This window comes from Ipomoea triloba, chromosome 5, assembly GCF_003576645.1.
Source record: "Ipomoea triloba cultivar NCNSP0323 chromosome 5, ASM357664v1".
NCBI classification, from domain to species: Eukaryota; Viridiplantae; Streptophyta; class Magnoliopsida; order Solanales; family Convolvulaceae; genus Ipomoea; species Ipomoea triloba.
The window spans coordinates 30,241,205-30,262,582 of NC_044920.1; the positions used below are offsets into that span (position 1 = coordinate 30,241,205).

Genomic DNA, 21,378 nt, shown 5'->3' on the forward strand with positions numbered 1-21,378 from the left:
TGACCTCTACTACAACACGTCAACACATACATACTTAATCATCTGTGCTACTTCATCTTTGAGAAATTTATATCTATATTATTTACTTATATGTAAACATTTATTATATATATACAAGGGTCTCTTATATATAAGGGGTGAGGTGGGGTGGGGGAGGGGTGACAGCTGCCTCGTATTGGCTCCACCGTCCCTGAATAGTACAATAAGTAAATCACAGAAAAATGTTGACTTAAACTACACTAGGATTATGGGTTCCACCAAAATAGTGTTGGTCAGAATCAAACTCGCTCATAAATTTCTACTATGAAAATTATGCTTCAAATCTTTGGGTTTTTTCGTCCTTTAAATCCTATGAAAAATCCAGCAACTAGATTTAGATTTTGTAAGAGATGAGATAAACATTGTACTACATCTATCTCAACTTCATTGCTTACATGTTGGACAGTCAAATTGCCATGTAGGAAATCCAATTATGCCCTTTTTAATTCATAATTGTGACATTTGACCCAAATCAATAAAGTCTTGGATGTATTAGGCTCAGTACGGTGGCGTTTCAATTTTTAATTCAAAACACAAACAAATTAGTCGCACACACAGTAATGACAGTATAACACATCAATTTGTTTACGTGTAAGAATAATTTAATAATTTTATAAGAAAGTGATTGCACAAAGAAATGTATTGTTTCAATATACGGTTATCCATTAAGCTTGCCTCACATAGTCTTATTAATATAATTTTATCTCTCATGATTTAAAAATTATTATGTAAATATGATTATAAGTTTCCTTCGTCATCAAAAAAAATATCTAATTAAACTTGAGTTATCACATAAATATTCATCTAATTAAACTTGAGTTATCACATAAATATTCACAATTTACATATTGAATAGTTGATAAATTATGAACATTCAGTATGCAAATTTTGTTTTTTGAACCTGCGTACATAGAGTAACACCGTCAACCATTCTAGGGTGATTTATGACAAATTATTTTGTGGACCTAGATTCACCTTGTAAGGTCAATTCAGATTCAAAATACACAATTTATATACTGAATATTCACAATTCAAATTGTGAATATTTAGTATGAAAATGGACACGTGTCCACATAGTATGGTGGACCCGGGTCCATGATATAACTATCGGGTGATTTATGGTTATTGGCCATAAAAAGAATCTTGATTTTGCTTGAAAAACAGCAGAGATAGATCAGTCTTACATTAGATGTTGTGTCTCTATGTTTAACTGTCAGATTACAGCAGCATCTTGCTGACAAGAAAGGGTATACATTCTGCATATAATATTTGATAATTTCTAAGAAGACTACAATGGTGTCTCTTAAGAACTGAATCAATCACTGATATAGAAAAGCCACTAGATTTGATCAGATTACGAAAGCTTGTATCTTGCTGACAATATCCCGGGGATCAAGAGTCGCGTCGATCTTAAATATGCCTTCTGATTCATCAATCTGAAGCAAATCCAGCTGAGATTGCAAGAGCTTTGCAGGCATGAAATGTTTCCCTTCTGCTGCTCGTCTGTTAAGGCGTTCGGCAAGAACATCAGCGGTTACATCTAGCAGAACGAACTTCACTGAACAGGCACGGGAACCTTGTTCGTATCTCGGGTCAGCAGATCTGAGGATTTCTCTGTAGCATTTTTGCAGTGCAGAGCAAGCAAGAACCGCTAGTTGCCCCTTCGTTAAGCTGGCTCTGAGGGCATCCCGCAGTGTCTCAAGCCAGGGAACGCGATCTTCATCTGTCAAAGGGATCCCGTTCTGCATCTTTTCTGTTATGTAACGAAATCTCTCAATGCTGCACTATGTTAGTATATAACGAAACGAGAAGTTTGAACCTCAACGGCTACCTTTGTTGGAAGGCGAGTGATAGTCGTCTGCATCAAGAAAGTGACCATTCATTGCTTTCCCGAGCATCTCACCTATGGTTCTGCAAAATCGAGAACATCTATAAGTCTAAAGAAAATGCATAAATGGAAACTGAAACTGTTAGCGACAAACTACAACTCTGCACGAGATCAAACCAAAAGAGAATGTTGCATGAACTCGTGATATGACATTAAAAATGGCAAACAAATCAACCCATTAAGCAATGTGAATCACAAGACTTACGACTTTCCTGCACCACTTGGACCCATAAGGACGACAGCTTTTCCTGTGAAGTATGATCGTGTTTTTAAGAGAAGAATGAAAAGACTCGTTACATGTAATCTACCTAGTTCATTAGAAATGGAATGTTACCGGGCTTGAAAATAAGTATAACCTTTATGATCAGATGCCATGGATGAAACTTCGATTAAATAGCTGCAGCAGACAGATCTTCACATGCGAATAGAACAGTGTCACTATAATACCAACGCAAAGCAAAAATAAAATAAAATAAAGCATAGCTCATACTTGTACGAGAACGAGAACAAGAATGCTTAAGTTAATCAACATTTTCGTGTTGCGTTTATGAACCAACAACACAAATATAGCCATGAACTATCCTAGAACATCACACTCAACACCAACTCATGATTGAGTGAATAAGATGCTCCAATTGAACCAAAATAACACATAACTATCAATCTTAATCTATTTGAAGCGACGAATGATCTAGTGACTACAGATAACCAAATCAACTGCAAAATATGAGACATCACACCATTGACACAGCACAACCACCAAGACATATCTTAGTTCCCCTCAAAAATCATAGTAATGCTAAAAAGATTATCTAAACCAGACAGTGATAAGAAGTGCAAAAGATTCAGAACAGTAAAAGCAAAAACCAAAGGAGAGATTCTGGGCTGTATTCCTCACTTATCAAGAATTTTCCCATGCTTCTCTGATGTTGATTTCACGAGTTAATACTATCTAGGGTCCTCCGGGTATAGTGGTTTAGCTGTTCTAAACATTCAAATTGACCACCCGTGGTCTTTCGAATTTCAAATTGTTTACATCAGTAGTCCAAGTTAACTGTCCATGATCCTTCAACTATCAAATTTTAATCACCCATGGTTCTTTTAGACCAGAGATGGTTAAATTTTGAAAGTTGAAGGACTATGAGCGGTAAACTTAGAATGGTAATAATTTGAAAATTGAAGGACCAAGGGATCAATTTGAAAGTTTAGGACTAAACTTGACTAAACCAGAATACTCGGAGGACCCATATAGCATTACCTCTTGATTTCACCATATCTGTTCTTATGTTCTGCTAAACCTTAAGAAAGTTCAATCAAATACTAAATCATCTTACTTAGTATCAACAAATTCTTATTTAGAAAACTTCAAAGATTTTCACAAAATCCAGACAACCTTAAAACACAACTCCAATCAAAGTTTCACAGAGTCAAACAATCAAACACTTCTCCTGCTAACATCCTCTCCCCAGAAACCCCATCTCAATTCCTGATAAACTTTTTCTATCAAACATGAACTAAAGATCAAACCATTTCCATCCAACAATTGAAGACTAAAAAGAACCAAAATTCAGGCAATTACAAATCATTATTCGTTGTAATCGAATCAAGGCTGATAAACAGATAAACAAGACGAAGATCTGACAAACCTCGATGCTGAGCAGCAATTTCCACGATGGGATCCTTCTCTTCGCCATTCAACATCCTATTTCACATTTTTTCACCCACCAAAACTCATCCAACTTTGCTCCCTCCTCGTCTGTTCGCTTCTCTCGCATGTTTTGCTCAACTGGGCCGAAAAAATTATCGAACCAAATCCAAAATAGAGCCTTTGGGCCGTTTTAGGATGCGATTATTTCAGAGCCTCGACCCATAAATTTTTTTTTTAAATCTTTATAGTATTTACTGCTGCAGATTGCAGAGTGGTTGTGTACTGTTGCCATGATTAGACGTCACCAACCAGAGAAGACGACAAGGTGATTCTAAGTTAAGGTGGTTACGTTAAAGATCTGGAGAGGGGCATATATATATGGAAGCTAAATAGTGAATTGCATGTAACAAACTCGACCGGCTGATTCATATGCATTACGTGTAGTGGTTGATGCGTCTATGTCATATATATATAGCAGGTTGCCGGATATTGGAAAATCGCAATCTTTGCCCACTACCCTTTATTTAATGGATAAATTTGTTAGCCAATAGTGAGGTTTTATGCTAATGATGGTGGTCTAGTGACACGAAATGGGAGGCCATGCGTTCAAATTTCAGAAGACGATATTAACTCTTTTCTAGTTAAGTAGGTGCAGATTTTTATTTTTTTTTAGTTCTATTGACTCCGTTACAATGTAGTATCTGTTCATAGCTATTTTCTTAACCTACTAAAACACAAAGAGTCAACAGATGCCTCTACTGAGGCTTGAACCCACTCCCTTCCATATAGGAGTATACACCGGGTGCAGAAAAGATTGATTCAAGTTTGTCATCTTACCTTAGTCACCTTGCATCAATGGATTGGAAGCTCACATTGATCACCTCATGTTGACAAATCAATTCAGAAGTTTCAAATCAGGCGTTCCGTCTCATATTTTCAACGTAACATTTAAATTGGCAAGCATTTATCGTTACATTTGATAGACACGTCCATTGCGTTGCCTCTATTAATAACAACGTAACACAATATGCTTTAAAACGTTGTGATCAATTAATTATTAATTACTACAAACTAGCTAGAAAGAAGAAAGTGTCCCGCGTTCCCGCACAAGCAATTTAGTTAGTTTTTTTGTGGTAGATTATAGAGAATGACACAAGATCGAGCCCTTGCTAATGTTTATAAAGAAAAAATGTTGTATATTGAGATTGCGCTAATGTTTATAACAAGAATCAAACCCTAACTGGCATGATATTATTTATGAAATATAAATATGGTACACTATTTTTTCTAAATAAATCCAAACATGTTTCGTAAATAAAGATAAAAATAAAGTATAAATAAGAATATATGTAACACTAGTATTTTATGTTACAAAACAAAATAGTAGTAAAATAAACAACAATATACTAGTATAAATTATTTTGTTTAGATAACATTCGCAATGTATTTGTCTATTTGTAGCCTTTATGGGTCCCAACTTCCCAACACTGATCATAATTCACGACTTACTAGTCAACAACACATATCACTAACATTTATTGCTGTGACTTCTTAGTTTTCATCAATATAATAAATGTTAAGTGATTTATGTCTCTACATTTTTGTCACTAAATCATGAAATTGTCAAATTGAATTGCAAGTTTGAACAACAATAATAATAGTAATATATGATTTTTTAAAAATATCTATATTCAATTATGATTTTTTGAAAAATAATGATAAAATTTAATAAAATTATCAATAGAGGAATTAAGAGCACCATTATACTTAAAACTCACTAGGGCTACAAGTTGGGATGCCGTCTGGAAAATAAAATGCAAGTGAGCATAATATAATTATTGTAAATGAATGTCGAGTTCAATTATTGCCAACACATTAAAGGTTGATCTCATCGCACAAAATCTTTATAGTGTAATTTACTTATCTCGTGTGATTTGCTCCCATTACACAGAACCAGAAGTAGGGGTGTTAAAGTACGTCGAAGTTCACGAACTAACACAGAACCATGCCTAAAATGAGACGAGTTAGGCACTAAAATTTTTTATTTGCAAACATACGGCCTCATGGGCTACTCATATTAATCAATAAATACACACACTAAATATTAAACAAACTAGAAAATAAATAATTAAAAAAATCTCAACCAATGCAATGTACCTACTAACATTAAACTTCAATTGCAACCTTGTTATGGTTTGCAGTTACATGCTTGGATTGTAAAAATACGACAAACAATATGATTGGGACAACCCAAAGCAAATGAACAAAAAAAGTTATACCAAAAATTCGTAATCCCTATCCAATAATGTGTATTGGACTTCCGGTATAATAACCAATAAATTAAACAAAATAAATAACCACATAAAGAAAGATATTTGTTTTGAATTACTACCGACATTGTTAGATGGTAGTATTTCAAAGAGTCAAATATTACTGGGAGCTCGAATCCATAACCCCATTTAAGTGAGTCACTTTGTGTCACCAGATGTCATGGTCATTGACCATAAATATTTATGTATTTATGAAAGAAACAATTTGTAAAGGACATTTTTAAAAAATAATTTAAAAATTATAATACTATTTTATTTAAAAGTGTAATTTCCTTTTATTACAATATTTATTTGTTTATATTTAGAGTCGTTGAAGCGTGAATCTCATGCTCCTACAGTCATACCTCAGCACAAAACGACGCCATTTTGAATGTTTTTCAATATTACTATATTTTTCCCCACAGGCACAGAAGCGCCTCAAAACTTCCGTTACTAAATTCCAATGGCGCCCTTCATCCTCCACGGCCGGCTCCTCTTCTTCGCCCTCGCCGCCGCGATATTCCTATTTTGCCCTCACCGCTCCTCCGCAATCTCCATCCACGATCTCCTGAAGTCGCAGGGCTTGCCGGCCGGCCTTTTCCCGAAGGAAGTGAAGAACTACACGCTCTCGGAGGACGGCCTTCTGGAGGTGTTCCTCGACGGTCCTTGCCTCACGAAGTTCGATACGATGGCGTTTTACGAGAGCGTGGTGAGAGCGAATCTCTCGCACGGCGGCCTCACTGGCGTGCAAGGCTTCTCGCAGGAGGAGCTCTTCGTCTGGCTGCCGGTCAAAGGCGTAATCGTCGACGATCCGAGCTCCGGCCTCATCTTCATTGATATCGGCTTGGCTCACAAGCAGCTCTCGCTCTCGCTCTTCGAAGATCCGCCGGATTGCAAAAACGACGGTATGATTTTTTTGTTGACTTTTTTAGCCTTACGGTTATTCCCCTTTCTCTTTTTCACTTTTTTTTTTAATTAAAAAATTGTCTCCCATTTGAATAGTTTCTTTTAAAAAGGGCATAAACCTAAACAAAATTAATTTAATTATAAAAAGAATATTTTATACGGATTTAGCGGAGATTTCTAAAACTGTGTGCTTCTGACTGTATTATTTTAAGGAAAAATGTGTTTGATACTCCGATCAAACTCCATTTGTCACAACATTGAGATTAGAATAAAGCGGTTTAGTTACTTTTAATTACAACGTTTTTATCGAACACTTACCTCTTCACATTAGTGCTCGAGTTTAAATTTCACTCTTTAAGTGGTTTAAACTTTAAGTGTGTAGTTTAGGGTCGTGAAATGAGTCTTCCAAAGGGAGGTCATCGAGTCTTAATTGGGGTGATATTAACTCTTATGCTTCGATAGATTTAGAAAATAATTATGAACAATAGTATCTGAGTTAAAATGAGTTTCTATGACTGGCAAGTGACTTTAGGAATCATGAACAAAAAGTTTTAAATTATTTAATAAGCTGGCTCGAGTCTAAATTTTACTGAACTCGAATCAAACTATGAACGATTTGAACGACTAGTGAGTCTCAACTCTGTTGCATTCTAATTGAAAATTCTATAGTCTTTCCGGGAAATAAGAAGAGTTATATATGATTATATTCTCCCATACCCGTGACTCTTCTGATTTGGTGGAAGGACTAAGAATTTTCAATTAGAAACGTATTTTATATAATTCTAGACGGGTGATTTTTTGTTGAATTAAATGATTTTGTATTTTACGTTGTACCATGTTACATTAAACGAAATATAAACGAAATTTATATCATTTAAAACACGAAGTATCACTCATATTTTATGACATTGGATTCTTTTGTATTGTAGAGGTTACAGGTATATTAGAGGAAGCTGGGGAAGAAGGGAGATTGGAAGATGCATAAAGATAGGCGAAATATGTGTTACGTATAGTAGATTAAGGATTGCAACCTCATTTGGTGTGGTGTTCTTATCATAGTCTTATCCTAGTATATATGAGTATAACCGTGATTCTAATATTCTATTACTTGAATTCACGGTTTAATCTGTGTATTTCCGAGCAATGCAATGCATGGATAATATTTTAGTATTAGGTAACGTTGTAATAGTTAGAAATGTAAAGATATCGGGGAACAACAACATTTCCCAGTTTTATTAAAAGCATTATATGTTTGGCTTTACTAGTAATTATTGTTGTCTAGCAATCTTTATTGTCAATCAACCATCTTGTAACTTGTAAGTTAGACATTATGTATATTTTGGGTGTGTTTGGAAATTGAAAAAATGATTTCTGAAAATCAATGCTGGTTTCTGCCGAAATTAGAGCACGTTGAAATTGGTGAAAAATATTTTTTGCGGTCCAAAACACTGATTTTTGGTGATATGAAAATGATTTTCGCTAAATTTTGATTAAAGTCATTCGTTGACTTGATTTTCCAAACACATCCAAACTCGAAAATTGATTTTCATAAATTATTTTTCTGGTTCCCAAACACACCATGAGTGCATAGCTAAGTAATTTTTGATTAGATAACCATTATCTTCAACCAAGTAGTTGGTATCTTGGATGTTACGCGTAATGGTTATTACATTTCTCAAAAAAAAGATAAGAGAGTAATAAAAACAATAACTCAGAGAATAATCTTATTATTTTTTAAAAACATAGTCATGGAATAACATTTTTCTATGCACTCTTTCTCTCAAAGAAAGATTTAAATTTTCAAAATAAAATATTTAAAAAATTTGACCAATAAAATTGATACTTTCTACCAGTGAATTATTATAATAATGTACATTAATTTGGTCACTTATAGAATTAAGTAATTAACCACTTTATTAAATGACATATTAACATCAACTTTAGTTAGTTGTTTAATTGTTATTATTATTATTATTAAAATGACAAATTTAAATAATTAAAAGACTAAATTTACACGTATCACAAATTAATTGAAATTAATGATTTAATGTTAAAAAAAATGTAAATAATCGTCGATATATACGCTAAAAGTCGTGACTCGTGAGGGTTATGGTAAAGTCCTAGCACGACACGTGTCCAAGCTCCAAAAACGTAATTTGGGAATCCTTCTCTTTCTCACTTCTCGCGCCTCTGCATCATATCTATTTGGCTTATGCGATTCGCATACGGAGTTGCGTAATTGCGTTACAGAGATTCTTCGGTTTCCCTCAAACAATTTGGCCTTTTGGTCTCTGAGTTCCGATTTCTTAGAGCACAAGAAAACAAGATAATCGGTATGGGCGGCGGAGGAGTGATGAGGGCGGCGGCGGCGGCAAAGGTCGTCGGAATCACGGCTGCCAACGGCGGCTTCCGAGGCTTCGCGCTGGATCATCCGGTATCCGCCGCCGTTCGTCCTGTTGCGGCTTCGGCGATTTCTTCTGCCTGTGACGATGTCAGGGGAGTGCGCTCTGCTACGGACATTCCTGCGGCGGCGGAGGGGATTTCGGTGCCGAAGCCGATTTTGGAGTTTGATGACTGGGGATTTTCCGACGAGGAGGAATCGCCGCCGGCTCGGCTCGTCTTCGGCAGCGCGCCTACTCTCCAGGAAGCTAAAGATGCCACTTCTGACCTCAAAGAAGCCATTGATAAGTAACATTCTTTTACATTTTCCTATTTATCATTTTGCCTCAAATAATTATAAAATTTTTTAATGCATTATTAACCCTATCTCGACCCTTTATTCAAGTAACTACAAGATTACAAGTTCCGCTCCTAGCAGAAATAGCTTATTGGCCTTCTTGAGCGGTTAATTATGAGCAATTTAGACGGGTTTAGCTATGATTCTTTCCTAATAGGATCACACGGCGGGTTTCACCACAGACAATTTAGGCTGGTTTACCTATGATCCTTTGCTACTAGGATGACAAGGCGGGGTTCACCCGTGGGCAATTTAGACTGGTTTATCTGTGATTCTTCGCTACTGAGATCATAAGGCGTGGTTCACCCATCATTGGGCAGTGATTGCTGGTTTCCCCTGTCACCAAAAAAAAGAAGGATTGTACTATTATGTAGTTTGTTATCCCATGTTGAAGACAAATTCATAGAAATTATGGTTTGGACAATCTCCAGCAAATGTATGAGAATGCACTGGTTAGAAAGACTAATGCTGGGGTGGTAGTCATAAACTCATAATAGACAATGAGGGAAACTGAAATCTACCCAATTGATATTGATATTACAGTATGACACACAATATACTAGCGTTTTTTTAGCAACTGATAGAGTTTAATACAATATTAGGGAATTCAGTGTGGTAGTTGGAGGGACTATCATGAAGATTTTGTTACTGCCTAAGTGCCTAGGGTTATATATATGCTTACACATTTTACAGCCCTTGAAAAGTATACCGTTTTTAATTTCATATTGTGCTTCATGTTGCATTGGTTTTGCATGTTTTGAACTATGTTGGCCTGATTAATTGGTTTGTATGGTTTAAATTCTCAGCTTGTTTTTGTTGCCCAACCATTTTGGAAGTTCCCAAGCCACCGGAGGGGACCTGTCTTCAAGTTTCCATATTTTGGAGACTAAATCTTGTGATAATAGCAGCGTAACAGTCAGTACTCCCCCGACACCAAGAAATGCCCTTCAGGCATTCAGGCTTCTCAGTGAAAGTGCTGCTGCTCAGGTTGTTAACTTCTCTCTCGTGTATATGATGCATTTAATGTTTCGTGCTTTGGTTGGAACTTTATCATATATTTTACGAATGAAAATGGTTCGATATGTATGTCATTGTCGATATGTGTGTGAATATAATAACTGCTGCTTATATTCTATTTGTTGGATTGAGATGTTGAATACTTGAATGTCGGTAGAAAAGCATGTTTCTCAAAGGCCCTCGTTTTTCTCTCCAGAGTGTCGTTGCTTCGATTGCTTCTGATCCAAAGGTCTTTGCTGCGGTGTTGGAAAATCCTGAACTAATGCAATTCATCGAAGCACACAAATCTAGTAAGCCCCGATCACTTCCCTTAATTCTTAATGGATTTTCAGTCTGTCTGGTATTTCATTGTCTTCTCGTAACCCCAGGCGCTTCCTCTACCGGGAGCAACGACCTGGACGTGGAGGATTGTGCTTCCGACAATGGTTCATCGTATCTACCACCGCCAAGAAGCACAGATAAGCCTGCATTTCGAACCAGATTTGCAGATTTCTTCACGAAATACCTACCATCACCAAAAAGCAGCAATGATAAGTCTGAATCTCGAAGCAAGGTTGCAGGTTTCTACAATAAAACGAAAGCAGCGGTGACTGATATGATGAGCAGCTTGGCTGATTACTTCCAGAGTATATTTGGAGGGGACGAGGTTTATGTAAACGAAGATGGAAGTGCCAAAATAGGCGCGGTGGAGAAAACGCTTGGAACTTCATTCCTAGGATTGGCAATCATGGTGATCATGGTGTTCGTGTTGAAACAAGTTTAATGTCTGCATCATACAAAAGAATTTGCCGAAACTATGTTCTTTACATTGATACTATCTTAACTGCTACAAAAATCATAATTGGAGTCAAATATATAATACTATAAGAGTCATTTATATTTCAGTATGCCTTCTTGTGATTTGATGTTCATGTTAGTGCCATTTGGTTTATGTCTAATGTCTAAAATATAATCCTTGTCTTTCTATACATATAGAAAGAGATTCAAATTTAAGTATCATGCCAAGCATCATCTTTAAAAAGATTCAAATTTAGACACAAGATAATTATGACAATTATGAATGTCATATTAATATTGGCAATTATCCATTTTTGACCCGGCAACGAATGAACCGTTACTGATCCTTGTCTACCAGAGAGACAAGGCGACCAGTGCCCAGCTAGTCTCTTTCCGCATTCTCTAGGCTAGTCTCTTTTCGCATTCTCATGATTCTCGACGAATGATCGTTCTCTAATAGATGGCGACGACTGAACCGTTACGAAGTCTCTTTTTCATTTTTCAACTTAATCTCATCCGTTGTGGCGGAACACGCCACTTCATTTCAAACGCCCAAAGAAGTCTATGGCGTAAAACAAGACTTAAGTCCCACTCACCATAAAAGAGTGATAAAAAGTGGGCAGAGCAATGATCGTAAATGTGAAATGAAAGCATTTTTCGCGTCGTAGGCCGACGAACAGGCAAATTGAGCCCGTGGATACGGCCCGTATTCAATATTTTGAAGGATTTGAGGTTCTCAAACCGGATCCAGGCGATAGCCATGAGCTCTTCTCTAGGCTAGTCTCTTTTCGCATTCTCATGGTTCTCGATGACGGATCGTCCTCTAATAGATGCCGACGACTGAACCGTTACTGATGTTCTCTAATAGATGGCGACGACTGATCGTTCTCTAATAGATGGCGACAACTGAACCGTTACTGATCATTGATGGCGACGGGACAATTTCTGACTACGGGACAATTTCGGTCATCGGAGATGGATAAAATTGATCAATATAATATGATGGATTTGACACTTTTTCTTAATTTATTTATTTGTAAAATTTCCCACTCATACAAATTCCATAAATACGGAGTACAATAATTGGCCCAACCAAGTTCAAAAATCTAATTTAACCCCTAGTATTAGCTACGGAGTATAAATAGGTCGCCGCCTCTAGAATTCTCGCCTGAACCCTGGTGGTCAGAGGAGCTTAAACCCCAAAATGGCGTTGAGAGCGGCGGCGACAACAGCGGCAGCTCCGCGAGCCCTCAGAGCTTTATTCTCGACGTTCTCTTCAAGTTTCCCCTTCAATCCACCGCAGGCTCAAGTTCAGAAGCCGCCTCCAGCTGAGCCATCCACCAATCTTTTCGTTTCTGGTACGCCTCACTATTTCCCTCGTATTCTTCTCATCTATTTTATTAATATTAATCGTACTATTTATCCTGTATGTATCGATTTGAATTTGAATTTGATTGAGTTAAGAATATATAAGACGAAATTTAATAATTTATGCGCATATATGCTTAACGTAGATAGAATCGTCGGAAGTCCATATTTATTCGCGTATATTTAGGCATATTTTAGAAAAATGGATTAAGTATTGTATTTCTGCACATCAATTTTGATTTGCTCGGATTTTGTTCTTACTAGGCCAATTTACTAAGACTCTGAGAGCTTATAGTGTTAAGCAATTACCTTAAGGAGATTTGTAACTGTTAGAGAGTGAATTCATCTCTTTAGATATAAGATGGAGTTATTAGGTAGTCGTGTAGATATGTATGCTCTACTTTGCAAAGGATTTGCATTTTGATATTGATATTTCCTTTTTCCATGGTTTGAAGCTAGAACAGAATTAGAAATTTTGCAAATGCTAGGGTACTGCTAAAATGTTATGCAGTTTGTAAGTTTTCTCCTGCTAAAATTATGAGCTTCTTGTACTGCTAAAAAGTTAATGAAAATTGCAGCTCTATTTTGTCTCACATAGGTTGTGAAGCCATAAATCTTCTCTGGATTGCTGCTGGTTCCCATTTCGATCTCACAAGAGGGCTTAGTTAACTTTTTATCTTGTCTTACTTTCAGGTCTAAGCAAGCGAACAACATCAGATGGGCTTAAAAAGGCCTTTGAGCAGTACGGTGAAGTTGTCCATGGTCTGTTCCAAATCCAGACTTTGAACCTCTAAGAACTGCATCCCAATGAGACACTATTAATGCTTGTTTATTGTTTTTGGTTGCAGCAAAAGTAGTGACTGATCGAGTGTCTGGTTTTTCAAAGGGTTTTGGTTTTGTTAGATATTCATCATTGGAAGGGGCAGAAGCTGGTATCAAAGGCATGGATGGCCAGGTGAGTTGAGATGGATATACCATGCATTCTGCTATTTAGTGCCTTAAATAGTTTGGGGGTCTACTGATGCTGCAGACCCTGGATATGCACAGAAGATAACTGTCATATCCACCACTCTTTTTGTAGCTTAAGCGGTGTTGACCTTGTGCTTCAAAAAGAGAGGTCAAGGCCTGAAATCCCTACTCTGTCTATATAATGTTTGAAAAAGTAAAGCAAAAAGGATAACATCCAAGAAGGCAACAATTCCTTTTCATTGGTGAATTTTTCCTACTACTGTCTACTCCAAATAGGCAAATAATATATATACATGTATATATTATGGTTTTCAAAGGGAACTTGGGCCAGGTAATTAGTAAATATATTATGTTTATGGGGAAGAAGGGAAGGGGGTATGGTTATAGAATGTTTGACCTCAACAGATATACGTTAATGCTTCTGGCTTGGCAATGAATAATGCAAAGTTAAAGTTGTTCTATAGATATGGATTGCGTTCATCTTCTATATTTCTCCCTTTTTCAATTCCTAATGAAAAACTCCACGTTAAATTTGCATTACTTGTGTGGATTATCTTGACTTGATGCACTGAACATAAATTATTGACGTGCCTTAAATGGCCGGCAGCTTGCTCAACTACATTATATTTCTGGTCATTAAGCTACTTTTGTCACCTGTTTTTGATACTTGATTTGTATCTTAACAACTCCGAGCTTAATTGGTTCGTGCTGTTCCTGCTTTGTAGTTTCTTGATGGATGGGTAATTTTTGCGGAGTATGCAAGACCGAGAGAACAGCCTCCCCCACTGAACAACAACTATGGACCTTCAAATGGCAATTTCAACAGACCTCCATTTGGCAGCCAATAGATCCATAGACACACCTCAAGTATGAAAGAAGGTTTCCATAGATTAATGTCATCTTTTTTGGTTATGGAAACTTCCCATTCATCAACTAATACTCTACTCTTATACTTTTTGTTCCCTACTCTCAAAGACCAAAATCGAATGTTATTGTTTTCATTGAACTCTTAAATTTATAAGATTTATGTACAAGACAGTTCCATTTAATCCATTGTTCCTTCTTATTTGGTATGTTTTCCCTGTTTTCTCCTATGTTTACTAGGGGGGACCTTATGACAAATTCCCATACATCTCTAAACTATTACTTTAATGTTTCATTGTTTAGTTTTAGAGAATTAAAACAAAATTATAGGAGTAATGATGTTGTAATGTTCATTTGGTTAATGCGTATGCTATTTCATTTCTTGCTTATTTTGTATGTATTTTGCATGTAGGCGAATAAAGACAGAAAAAGAGTAATTTTATATGAATTTTCATTTTCTATTCTTATTTATTACTCCATCTGTCCCATTTTACCTGTCCTATTTACTATTTATTGGTCAAATCAACTCTTTCTTTTTTACTTATTTTCTTTGGTAATTTTTTATTATTTTTAAATTTAATTTTTTGTGTTTAATAGTACTTTTAATGTAGTTTCTAAATATATAAATTTTATATATTAATGCTAAACTTAATATTATGAAAAATTGGATTAAAAATTATTTCAGTCAAGCATCGTTAAACGAATCAGACAACCATTTTGGGACGGAGGTAGTACTTTTTATGGTGTGTCATATATGTGAAGGCTTGAATGAATATTTATTAAATGAAAAGTAACCGCCTTTAAATAGAGCTGTACCGCAGGAAAACAAACTTACAATAGAAAGTACAAAACTAAAGTGGACCAGCATTATCAAAAAAATCAATAGCACATTTAAAGTGGACTAGCAATTCTATCTTAAGGCTATTCCTAATAGTTAGTTTTGCACAGGTTTTAATAAAGTTTTTGACACGGTGGATGAGAGATGGAAGAGAGAGAGGGTGGATTGGTACTCCCTGCAAGTGAGGGTGTTTTGCAGCATTTGGTGGGCCCCTTGCCTGAAAAGGAAGCTGCACCTCATATTTTGCTTTTCTTTTCAGCTTCATATTTCGTTTTTGTTTTTTTATTAATTTTTTTCCTCCACCTCATTTTCTCTTTCCTAATCACACTTATAAAAACTTCTCAAAATCCACACCAAAGTTTTAACTATTGGGGAAGGCCTAACACGCCCCGAAGATGGTGGAACTGAGGACAACTCACGCTGATTGCGATAGACTTATGTAGCTCCCAAATTATCACAAAACAAAGTGAGGGAAACTTTACAAGGAACACTCAATTCACCCATCAACTTACACACCCACATAAGTGTAGCTCCCAAATTATCACAAAACAAAGTGAGGGAAACTTTACAAGGAACACTCAATTCACCCATCAACTTACACACCATAAGTTGTGGCATGGGCTAACACACGGTACTCTACTTCTGTAGAGAACCGCGAGACTATTTTCTAACAAGTTGATTTTCAAGAAATAATATTTAGATAAAAGCAGACAACATGTGGTGTATTGGAACGACCCATCAATTACACCACCTTAATCAGAATCAACAAACGAACAAACGAGGAGAACCCAAGCTCCAAATTATAAAATTAAAGTAGATTAGTAATCCTGAACAATATACTCAGTATTTAATAATTGCTTAGTAAAATAGGATAGGTTATGATTTTTATTCGTTCTTTTTTATTAATGCTGCTAGCCCCTTAAAGTAAGTTTAATTGTGCTTGGATGATGTTATATTTCTTGATTCTTGTGTTTAGATAATATGATATACCCTGTATTTTTAATTATGAAAATTTAAAAAAAAAGACACACATACTCTCTCTCTTTTTTAGTTACGAAACCCACAAATCCTATTTGAGAGTGCACTATTGATTACATCATCTAAAAAGTTATAATAAAACATTATGCAAAACGATAAAAACTATCATACATTATTACTTCATTACAAAATCACAAAACACACTTCATGCAACCCATGCACTGCCTTCTCCTTCTTCCATCCCACCTAAAGTATCATACAACGGTCTATTCAACGTCTCCGGCAAGTAATACCNAAACTTAATATTATGAAAAATTGGATTAAAAATTATTTCAGTCAAGCATCGTTAAACGAATCAGACAACCATTTTGGGACGGAGGTAGTACTTTTTATGGTGTGTCATATATGTGAAGGCTTGAATGAATATTTATTAAATGAAAAGTAACCGCCTTTAAATAGAGCTGTACCGCAGGAAAACAAACTTACAATAGAAAGTACAAAACTAAAGTGGACCAGCATTATCAAAAAAATCAATAGCACATTTAAAGTGGACTAGCAATTCTATCTTAAGGCTATTCCTAATAGTTAGTTTTGCACAGGTTTTAATAAAGTTTTTGACACGGTGGATGAGAGATGGAAGAGAGAGAGGGTGGATTGGTACTCCCTGCAAGTGAGGGTGTTTTGCAGCATTTGGTGGGCCCCTTGCCTGAAAAGGAAGCTGCACCTCATATTTTGCTTTTCTTTTCAGCTTCATATTTCGTTTTTGTTTTTTTATTAATTTTTTTCCTCCACCTCATTTTCTCTTTCCTAATCACACTTATAAAAACTTCTCAAAATCCACACCAAAGTTTTAACTATTGGGGAAGGCCTAACACGCCCCGAAGATGGTGGAACTGAGGACAACTCACGCTGATTGCGATAGACTTATGTAGCTCCCAAATTATCACAAAACAAAGTGAGGGAAACTTTACAAGGAACACTCAATTCACCCATCAACTTACACACCCACATAAGTGTAGCTCCCAAATTATCACAAAACAAAGTGAGGGAAACTTTACAAGGAACACTCAATTCACCCATCAACTTACACACCATAAGTTGTGGCATGGGCTAACACACGGTACTCTACTTCTGTAGAGAACCGCGAGACTATTTTCTAACAAGTTGATTTTCAAGAAATAATATTTAGATAAAAGCAGACAACATGTGGTGTATTGGAACGACCCATCAATTACACCACCTTAATCAGAATCAACAAACGAACAAACGAGGAGAACCCAAGCTCCAAATTATAAAATTAAAGTAGATTAGTAATCCTGAACAATATACTCAGTATTTAATAATTGCTTAGTAAAATAGGATAGGTTATGATTTTTATTCGTTCTTTTTTATTAATGCTGCTAGCCCCTTAAAGTAAGTTTAATTGTGCTTGGATGATGTTATATTTCTTGATTCTTGTGTTTAGATAATATGATATACCCTGTATTTTTAATTATGAAAATTTAAAAAAAAAGACACACATACTCTCTCTCTTTTTTAGTTACGAAACCCACAAATCCTATTTGAGAGTGCACTATTGATTACATCATCTAAAAAGTTATAATAAAACATTATGCAAAACGATAAAAACTATCATACATTATTACTTCATTACAAAATCACAAAACACACTTCATGCAACCCATGCACTGCCTTCTCCTTCTTCCATCCCACCTAAAGTATCATACAACGGTCTATTCAACGTCTCCGGCAAGTAATACCCCAGCAGCCCTCCGGCGATCCCACAAACGCCGAACACCGCGAACGGAATCCCGCCCCCACAAACCACGATGAACGGCGCCAGAATCGCCCCCAGCTGCGCCGCCTGCGTGGCGCATCCGAGCGCCGCGTTTCTCACCGTCGTCGGGAAAAGCTCCACCGTGTAGATGAATAAAAGATTGTACGTTCCGGCCATCCCGAAAATCCCGAACACCCCACAGATCATCGGGATGATCGTCGACGTCCCGTAGGCCTTCATCAAACTCCCGGCCACGCAGAACAGCCCGCTGAACCATTGCGTCCCGATCGCCAACGGCTTTCTCCCGAGCTTGTCTAGCCAGATCGCCGTCAAGAAATAGGCCGGCATTTCCGCCACGGCGTTCAGGGCGACGTTCAGGTAGAGATTGGTCCCGAGGTTAACGGCGTTTAGACTCAGCCCGTAGTACACAATAGCGCACGTGAAGTTGATTGTCACGGCGAGGAATAAACGGACTCGAGTGAGAGGCGAGCGGAGAACATCAATAAGGGATCCCGACAAAGATTCCTTGGGAAGAAGATGGGAAGAACCGCCGCGCGAGAAAGATTCCATGCCGCCCGACAAAGATTCCCTACCGCCCGAAAAAGATTCCTTGCCGCTCGACAAAGATTCCTTTAGAAGAAGATGCGAAGAACCGCCGCTGCTAACTTCACTGTCGAGCCCAAGAACCACATTCTCGGGGAGCTCTCTCCCATTCGCCCTCGCAATACTCTGCATGGTTTTAATGGCTTCTCCGACCCTCCCACGAATGAGGCACCACCGCGGCGATTCATGGAGGAAAGGGAGAACGAGAAACACAAAAAGAATGGACGGAACTGAGGAAGCCACGTAGAGCGCCCGCCATGTCTGAAACCTGTAAGCTATGGCGGAAAGAAGAGCTATCCCGGCGGAGAAGAAGTAGAAAGTTGACATCCCAACGAGGCCCCGCTTAGACGGTCCGACGGGCTCCGTCGCCAGGACGAATGCACAGAGCCCCGTCCCGCCGGTGCTGAAACCGGAGAGAAGACGGAACAGAACGTAGAACCAGTAGTTGGGAGAAAACGCCGTGAGACATCCGAAAACGGCGTTCATAATACAAACGATCGTTAAAGATCCTTTCCTCCCCATTCTTGAATCTGAAAGGTGCCCAAACACTCCAGCACCTGCAACATCGATCTTACCAGAAACACGTCAGACAGTTTGATCTTGACTCGATCGACCCGTCCCATAATGAAACGATCACACACAAATTTTTGTCATAAGATATAAATAAGTTGTGTATTTCATTAATAAGGAACAACTATATATCACAGAAATATAAAAAAGTTTAGTCAAGAATAATTATAAGAACCACTGCACAAATGTAGAAAACAAAACTAGACTAATAAGTTAAAAGAGACGAAATATTATATTATTCTCTAATATAAACAATGTCAAAAAAATCTGCAACGACCACGAAGCCTATCATTGAATGTTATCCTCTGCGAAAGTACTGAGGCCTGGCCTCCACAAAATTAATGGCAAGAGACACAAAAGTGAAAACAACACATTCAAGTTGTTAAACATGGAATATTCCGGACCTTTTCTTTTTAAACAGAATATTCGAGACCTACTCAGTACAAATTTACAGTCTATTACACACTTTTCAATAGTAATTGCGTGTTTGTTTTTGATAATCCAATTTTAGTTTTTTTAAGTTCTCATGTTCATTAATCATTACATATCTTGTATATATATATAGAATATAGAGTGAGTGGAATCATTGAATATATTATACAGAATATTCAATGCATGCGCAGACCCATCATGTGAGTTTCACCTAACCCTAAATAACACACAGAACATGGCCTGGTTACTCAATTTTCGGAACATGATTTCGTACTTTTAATACTGTTAGATTTAGTGCCCCACAACATGTTCCTAGCTATTCTATTTAATAAAATCATATCTATTGATTTGATAAGAGCAAGAGTTAGATTTTTACTAGAAATTTTTATGTGAACTGTCATTTTATGTTCTGGTTCAGATGAGAATTATTACTTGAATGCGAATCTATGAAGGTCTATGCACCGTTGAGATGTATTGGAAGGTAGAGATTTGAAGAGTGGTGTAATAGTGCATCGGGTGCAGTGACGTATATTTATTAAATCAAAATTATTATAAACTATCAAATCAACAGTTTATAATGGTTCACACGTTCATATGTTAATATAGGTTTTCAAGGACACCATATGTTCCTGTGAAACCCTTTATAAATACACGAAAATTACTACACGCACACAAAGTAACTTCTGGGCATTTATGAGCATATTGCACACAATTTAATCTATGTGCATTCGTGTAGTAATTTCTGTACATTTATGAATATCTCACGGTACTCAAGGACGAGGTGGTCTCATTTAATTATTATTATTAAATATTTTTTATGGCGTTCAAAAAGAAATGGGAGGAGACAAGGAAAGAACGGATGGGGCGACGTACCTATCATACATCCGGCGAAGAACAACGCTTGGACGAGCCCGACCCGATATATCTCCCCACAAATAAGCCCAAACTCCGACACCGTCGAGCTTCCGTCGCCGCCGTCCCACTCCCACGACCCGGGCTCAAGCCCGCACACGCTCCCCTTATCTGCCGCCTGCGCCGCCGCCGAGTCGCAGGCGGCGGAGGAGCACCGCCACGCGGGGTCTCGGTCGGCAAAGATCATAACCATCGTGTGGATCCCCTCAAGGGCCCACGCCAGGCTCGTTAACACGAAGTGCCTAAGCTGCCACCACCCAAACTCGCCGCAGTATTTCTGCAGCGCGTCGTCCACCGTCAGTTTCTCGGCTTTCCCGGCCGGGACGAGCGGCCGCCGGAGGTCCATGCCTCCGTCGTCTGAAGAAGACATTTTTTTTTTTTTTTGGGTTTTTTTGTCGTACGGCGAGATCACGAGATGTTTCGCGTGACCTCTGGAGTTTTCACATTGGCCGAGATTCCTAGCATTCTGGTGCTTTATATACTACACAATCTCAGACTCTCACATAATGTTTTTTGAAATAATGGTTTTTTTTTAATGGCCAAGTTGCAAATTATGGATATTATTATATGTTCTCTTTGTACAGAGTCACCCGACATATAGTTTTAGTATGGTATTAAATAATTAATGATATATTTCCTTATTTGACCATAATAATGCAGGGTAAATTTAAGAATACATGGCATTTAATTTTTATTTAATTTTAGGCGATAATAAAGCAATAAATATGTATATATTTATAAAGACA

The 21,378-nt window shown here is 37.2% G+C and overlaps 5 protein-coding genes across 10 annotated transcripts; 3 read left to right on the forward strand and 2 right to left on the reverse strand.

Annotated features, from left to right (window-relative positions):
- Positions 1-1,171: 1,171 nt before the first annotated feature.
- LOC116019177 (gluconokinase) lies at positions 1,172-3,806 on the reverse strand. 4 transcript variants are annotated; one of them, XM_031259321.1, is made up of 5 exons: positions 3,574-3,806; positions 2,262-2,365; positions 2,133-2,175; positions 1,871-1,950; positions 1,172-1,792 (listed from the first exon to the last, which is right to left on the reverse strand). In XM_031259321.1, the coding sequence occupies exons 3-5, from the start codon at positions 2,156-2,158 to the stop codon at positions 1,389-1,391; spliced, it is 510 nt and encodes a 169-aa protein (XP_031115181.1). In that variant the 5' UTR covers positions 2,159-2,175; positions 2,262-2,365; positions 3,574-3,806; the 3' UTR covers positions 1,172-1,388. The 4 variants fall into 4 exon arrangements, with proteins under 4 accessions (XP_031115181.1, XP_031115180.1, XP_031115179.1 ...); XM_031259320.1 differs by having other exon boundaries at positions 2,262-2,339; positions 3,574-3,805; XM_031259319.1 differs by having other exon boundaries at positions 2,284-2,365; positions 3,574-3,804.
- Positions 3,807-6,283: 2,477 nt separating this feature from the next.
- LOC116019254 lies at positions 6,284-8,058 on the forward strand. Of its 2 annotated transcripts, none has more exons than XM_031259403.1 (2): positions 6,284-6,789; positions 7,729-8,058. In XM_031259403.1, exons 1-2 carry the CDS (start codon positions 6,348-6,350, stop codon positions 7,773-7,775), a joined length of 489 nt encoding a protein of 162 aa, XP_031115263.1. In that variant the 5' UTR covers positions 6,284-6,347; the 3' UTR covers positions 7,776-8,058. The 2 variants fall into 2 exon arrangements, with proteins under 2 accessions (XP_031115263.1, XP_031115262.1); XM_031259402.1 differs by having other exon boundaries at positions 6,294-6,789; positions 7,720-8,058.
- Positions 8,059-8,928: 870 nt separating this feature from the next.
- On the forward strand, positions 8,929-11,431 carry LOC116018799. Its single transcript, XM_031258801.1, has 4 exons — positions 8,929-9,478; positions 10,334-10,514; positions 10,741-10,834; positions 10,913-11,431. Exons 1-4 carry the CDS (start codon positions 9,126-9,128, stop codon positions 11,305-11,307), a joined length of 1,023 nt encoding a protein of 340 aa, XP_031114661.1. The 5' UTR covers positions 8,929-9,125; the 3' UTR covers positions 11,308-11,431.
- A 1,035-nt stretch (positions 11,432-12,466) lies between these two features.
- On the forward strand, positions 12,467-14,731 carry LOC116019335 (organelle RRM domain-containing protein 2, mitochondrial). Its single transcript, XM_031259498.1, has 4 exons — positions 12,467-12,679; positions 13,383-13,451; positions 13,538-13,644; positions 14,384-14,731. The coding sequence occupies exons 1-4, from the start codon at positions 12,526-12,528 to the stop codon at positions 14,504-14,506; spliced, it is 453 nt and encodes a 150-aa protein (XP_031115358.1). The 5' UTR covers positions 12,467-12,525; the 3' UTR covers positions 14,507-14,731.
- Positions 14,732-16,451: 1,720 nt separating this feature from the next.
- On the reverse strand, positions 16,452-21,117 carry LOC116018838 (organic cation/carnitine transporter 4-like). Of its 2 annotated transcripts, XM_031258847.1 has the most exons (3): positions 20,594-21,117; positions 18,037-19,275; positions 16,452-16,569 (listed from the first exon to the last, which is right to left on the reverse strand). In XM_031258847.1, the coding sequence occupies exons 1-3, from the start codon at positions 21,000-21,002 to the stop codon at positions 16,544-16,546; spliced, it is 1,674 nt and encodes a 557-aa protein (XP_031114707.1). In that variant the 5' UTR covers positions 21,003-21,117; the 3' UTR covers positions 16,452-16,543. The 2 variants fall into 2 exon arrangements, with proteins under 2 accessions (XP_031114707.1, XP_031114705.1); XM_031258845.1 differs by lacking the exon at positions 16,452-16,569 and having other exon boundaries at positions 17,919-19,275; positions 20,594-21,115.
- Between the last annotated feature and the right edge of the window lie 261 nt (positions 21,118-21,378).

Excerpts from the sequence above, each read along its gene's own strand:
- LOC116019177 (XM_031259319.1), bottom strand. Across the intron at positions 1,951-2,132 it reads CCAAGTGGTGCAGGAAAGTC|AACCATAGGTGAGATGCTCG; the intron begins GTAAGTCTTGTG and ends TCGATTTTGCAG. Across the intron at positions 1,793-1,870 it reads TCACTCGCCTTCCAACAAAG|AAAAGATGCAGAACGGGATC; the intron begins GTAGCCGTTGAG and ends GTTACATAACAG.
- LOC116019254 (XM_031259402.1), top strand. The coding sequence starts at position 6,348 with ATGGCGCCCTTCATCCTCCACGGCCGGCTCCTCTTCTTCGCCCTCGCC. Across the intron at positions 6,790-7,719 it reads GCCGGATTGCAAAAACGACG|AGGTTACAGGTATATTAGAG; the intron begins GTATGATTTTTT and ends TTTGTATTGTAG.
- LOC116018799 (XM_031258801.1), top strand. The coding sequence starts at position 9,126 with ATGGGCGGCGGAGGAGTGATGAGGGCGGCGGCGGCGGCAAAGGTCGTC. Across the intron at positions 10,515-10,740 it reads GTGAAAGTGCTGCTGCTCAG|AGTGTCGTTGCTTCGATTGC; the intron begins GTTGTTAACTTC and ends TTTTCTCTCCAG. Across the intron at positions 10,835-10,912 it reads CATCGAAGCACACAAATCTA|GCGCTTCCTCTACCGGGAGC; the intron begins GTAAGCCCCGAT and ends TCGTAACCCCAG.
- LOC116019335 (XM_031259498.1), top strand. The coding sequence starts at position 12,526 with ATGGCGTTGAGAGCGGCGGCGACAACAGCGGCAGCTCCGCGAGCCCTC. Across the intron at positions 13,452-13,537 it reads GTACGGTGAAGTTGTCCATG|CAAAAGTAGTGACTGATCGA; the intron begins GTCTGTTCCAAA and ends TTTTGGTTGCAG. Across the intron at positions 13,645-14,383 it reads TCAAAGGCATGGATGGCCAG|TTTCTTGATGGATGGGTAAT; the intron begins GTGAGTTGAGAT and ends CCTGCTTTGTAG.
- LOC116018838 (XM_031258847.1), bottom strand. The coding sequence starts at position 21,002 with ATGTCTTCTTCAGACGACGGAGGCATGGACCTCCGGCGGCCGCTCGTC. Across the intron at positions 19,276-20,593 it reads CTTCGCCGGATGTATGATAG|GTGCTGGAGTGTTTGGGCAC; the intron begins GTACGTCGCCCC and ends TCGATGTTGCAG. Across the intron at positions 16,570-18,036 it reads TTTAGGTGGGATGGAAGAAG|GAGAAGGCAGTGCATGGGTT; the intron begins GAGAAGGCAGTG and ends GGATGGAAGAAG.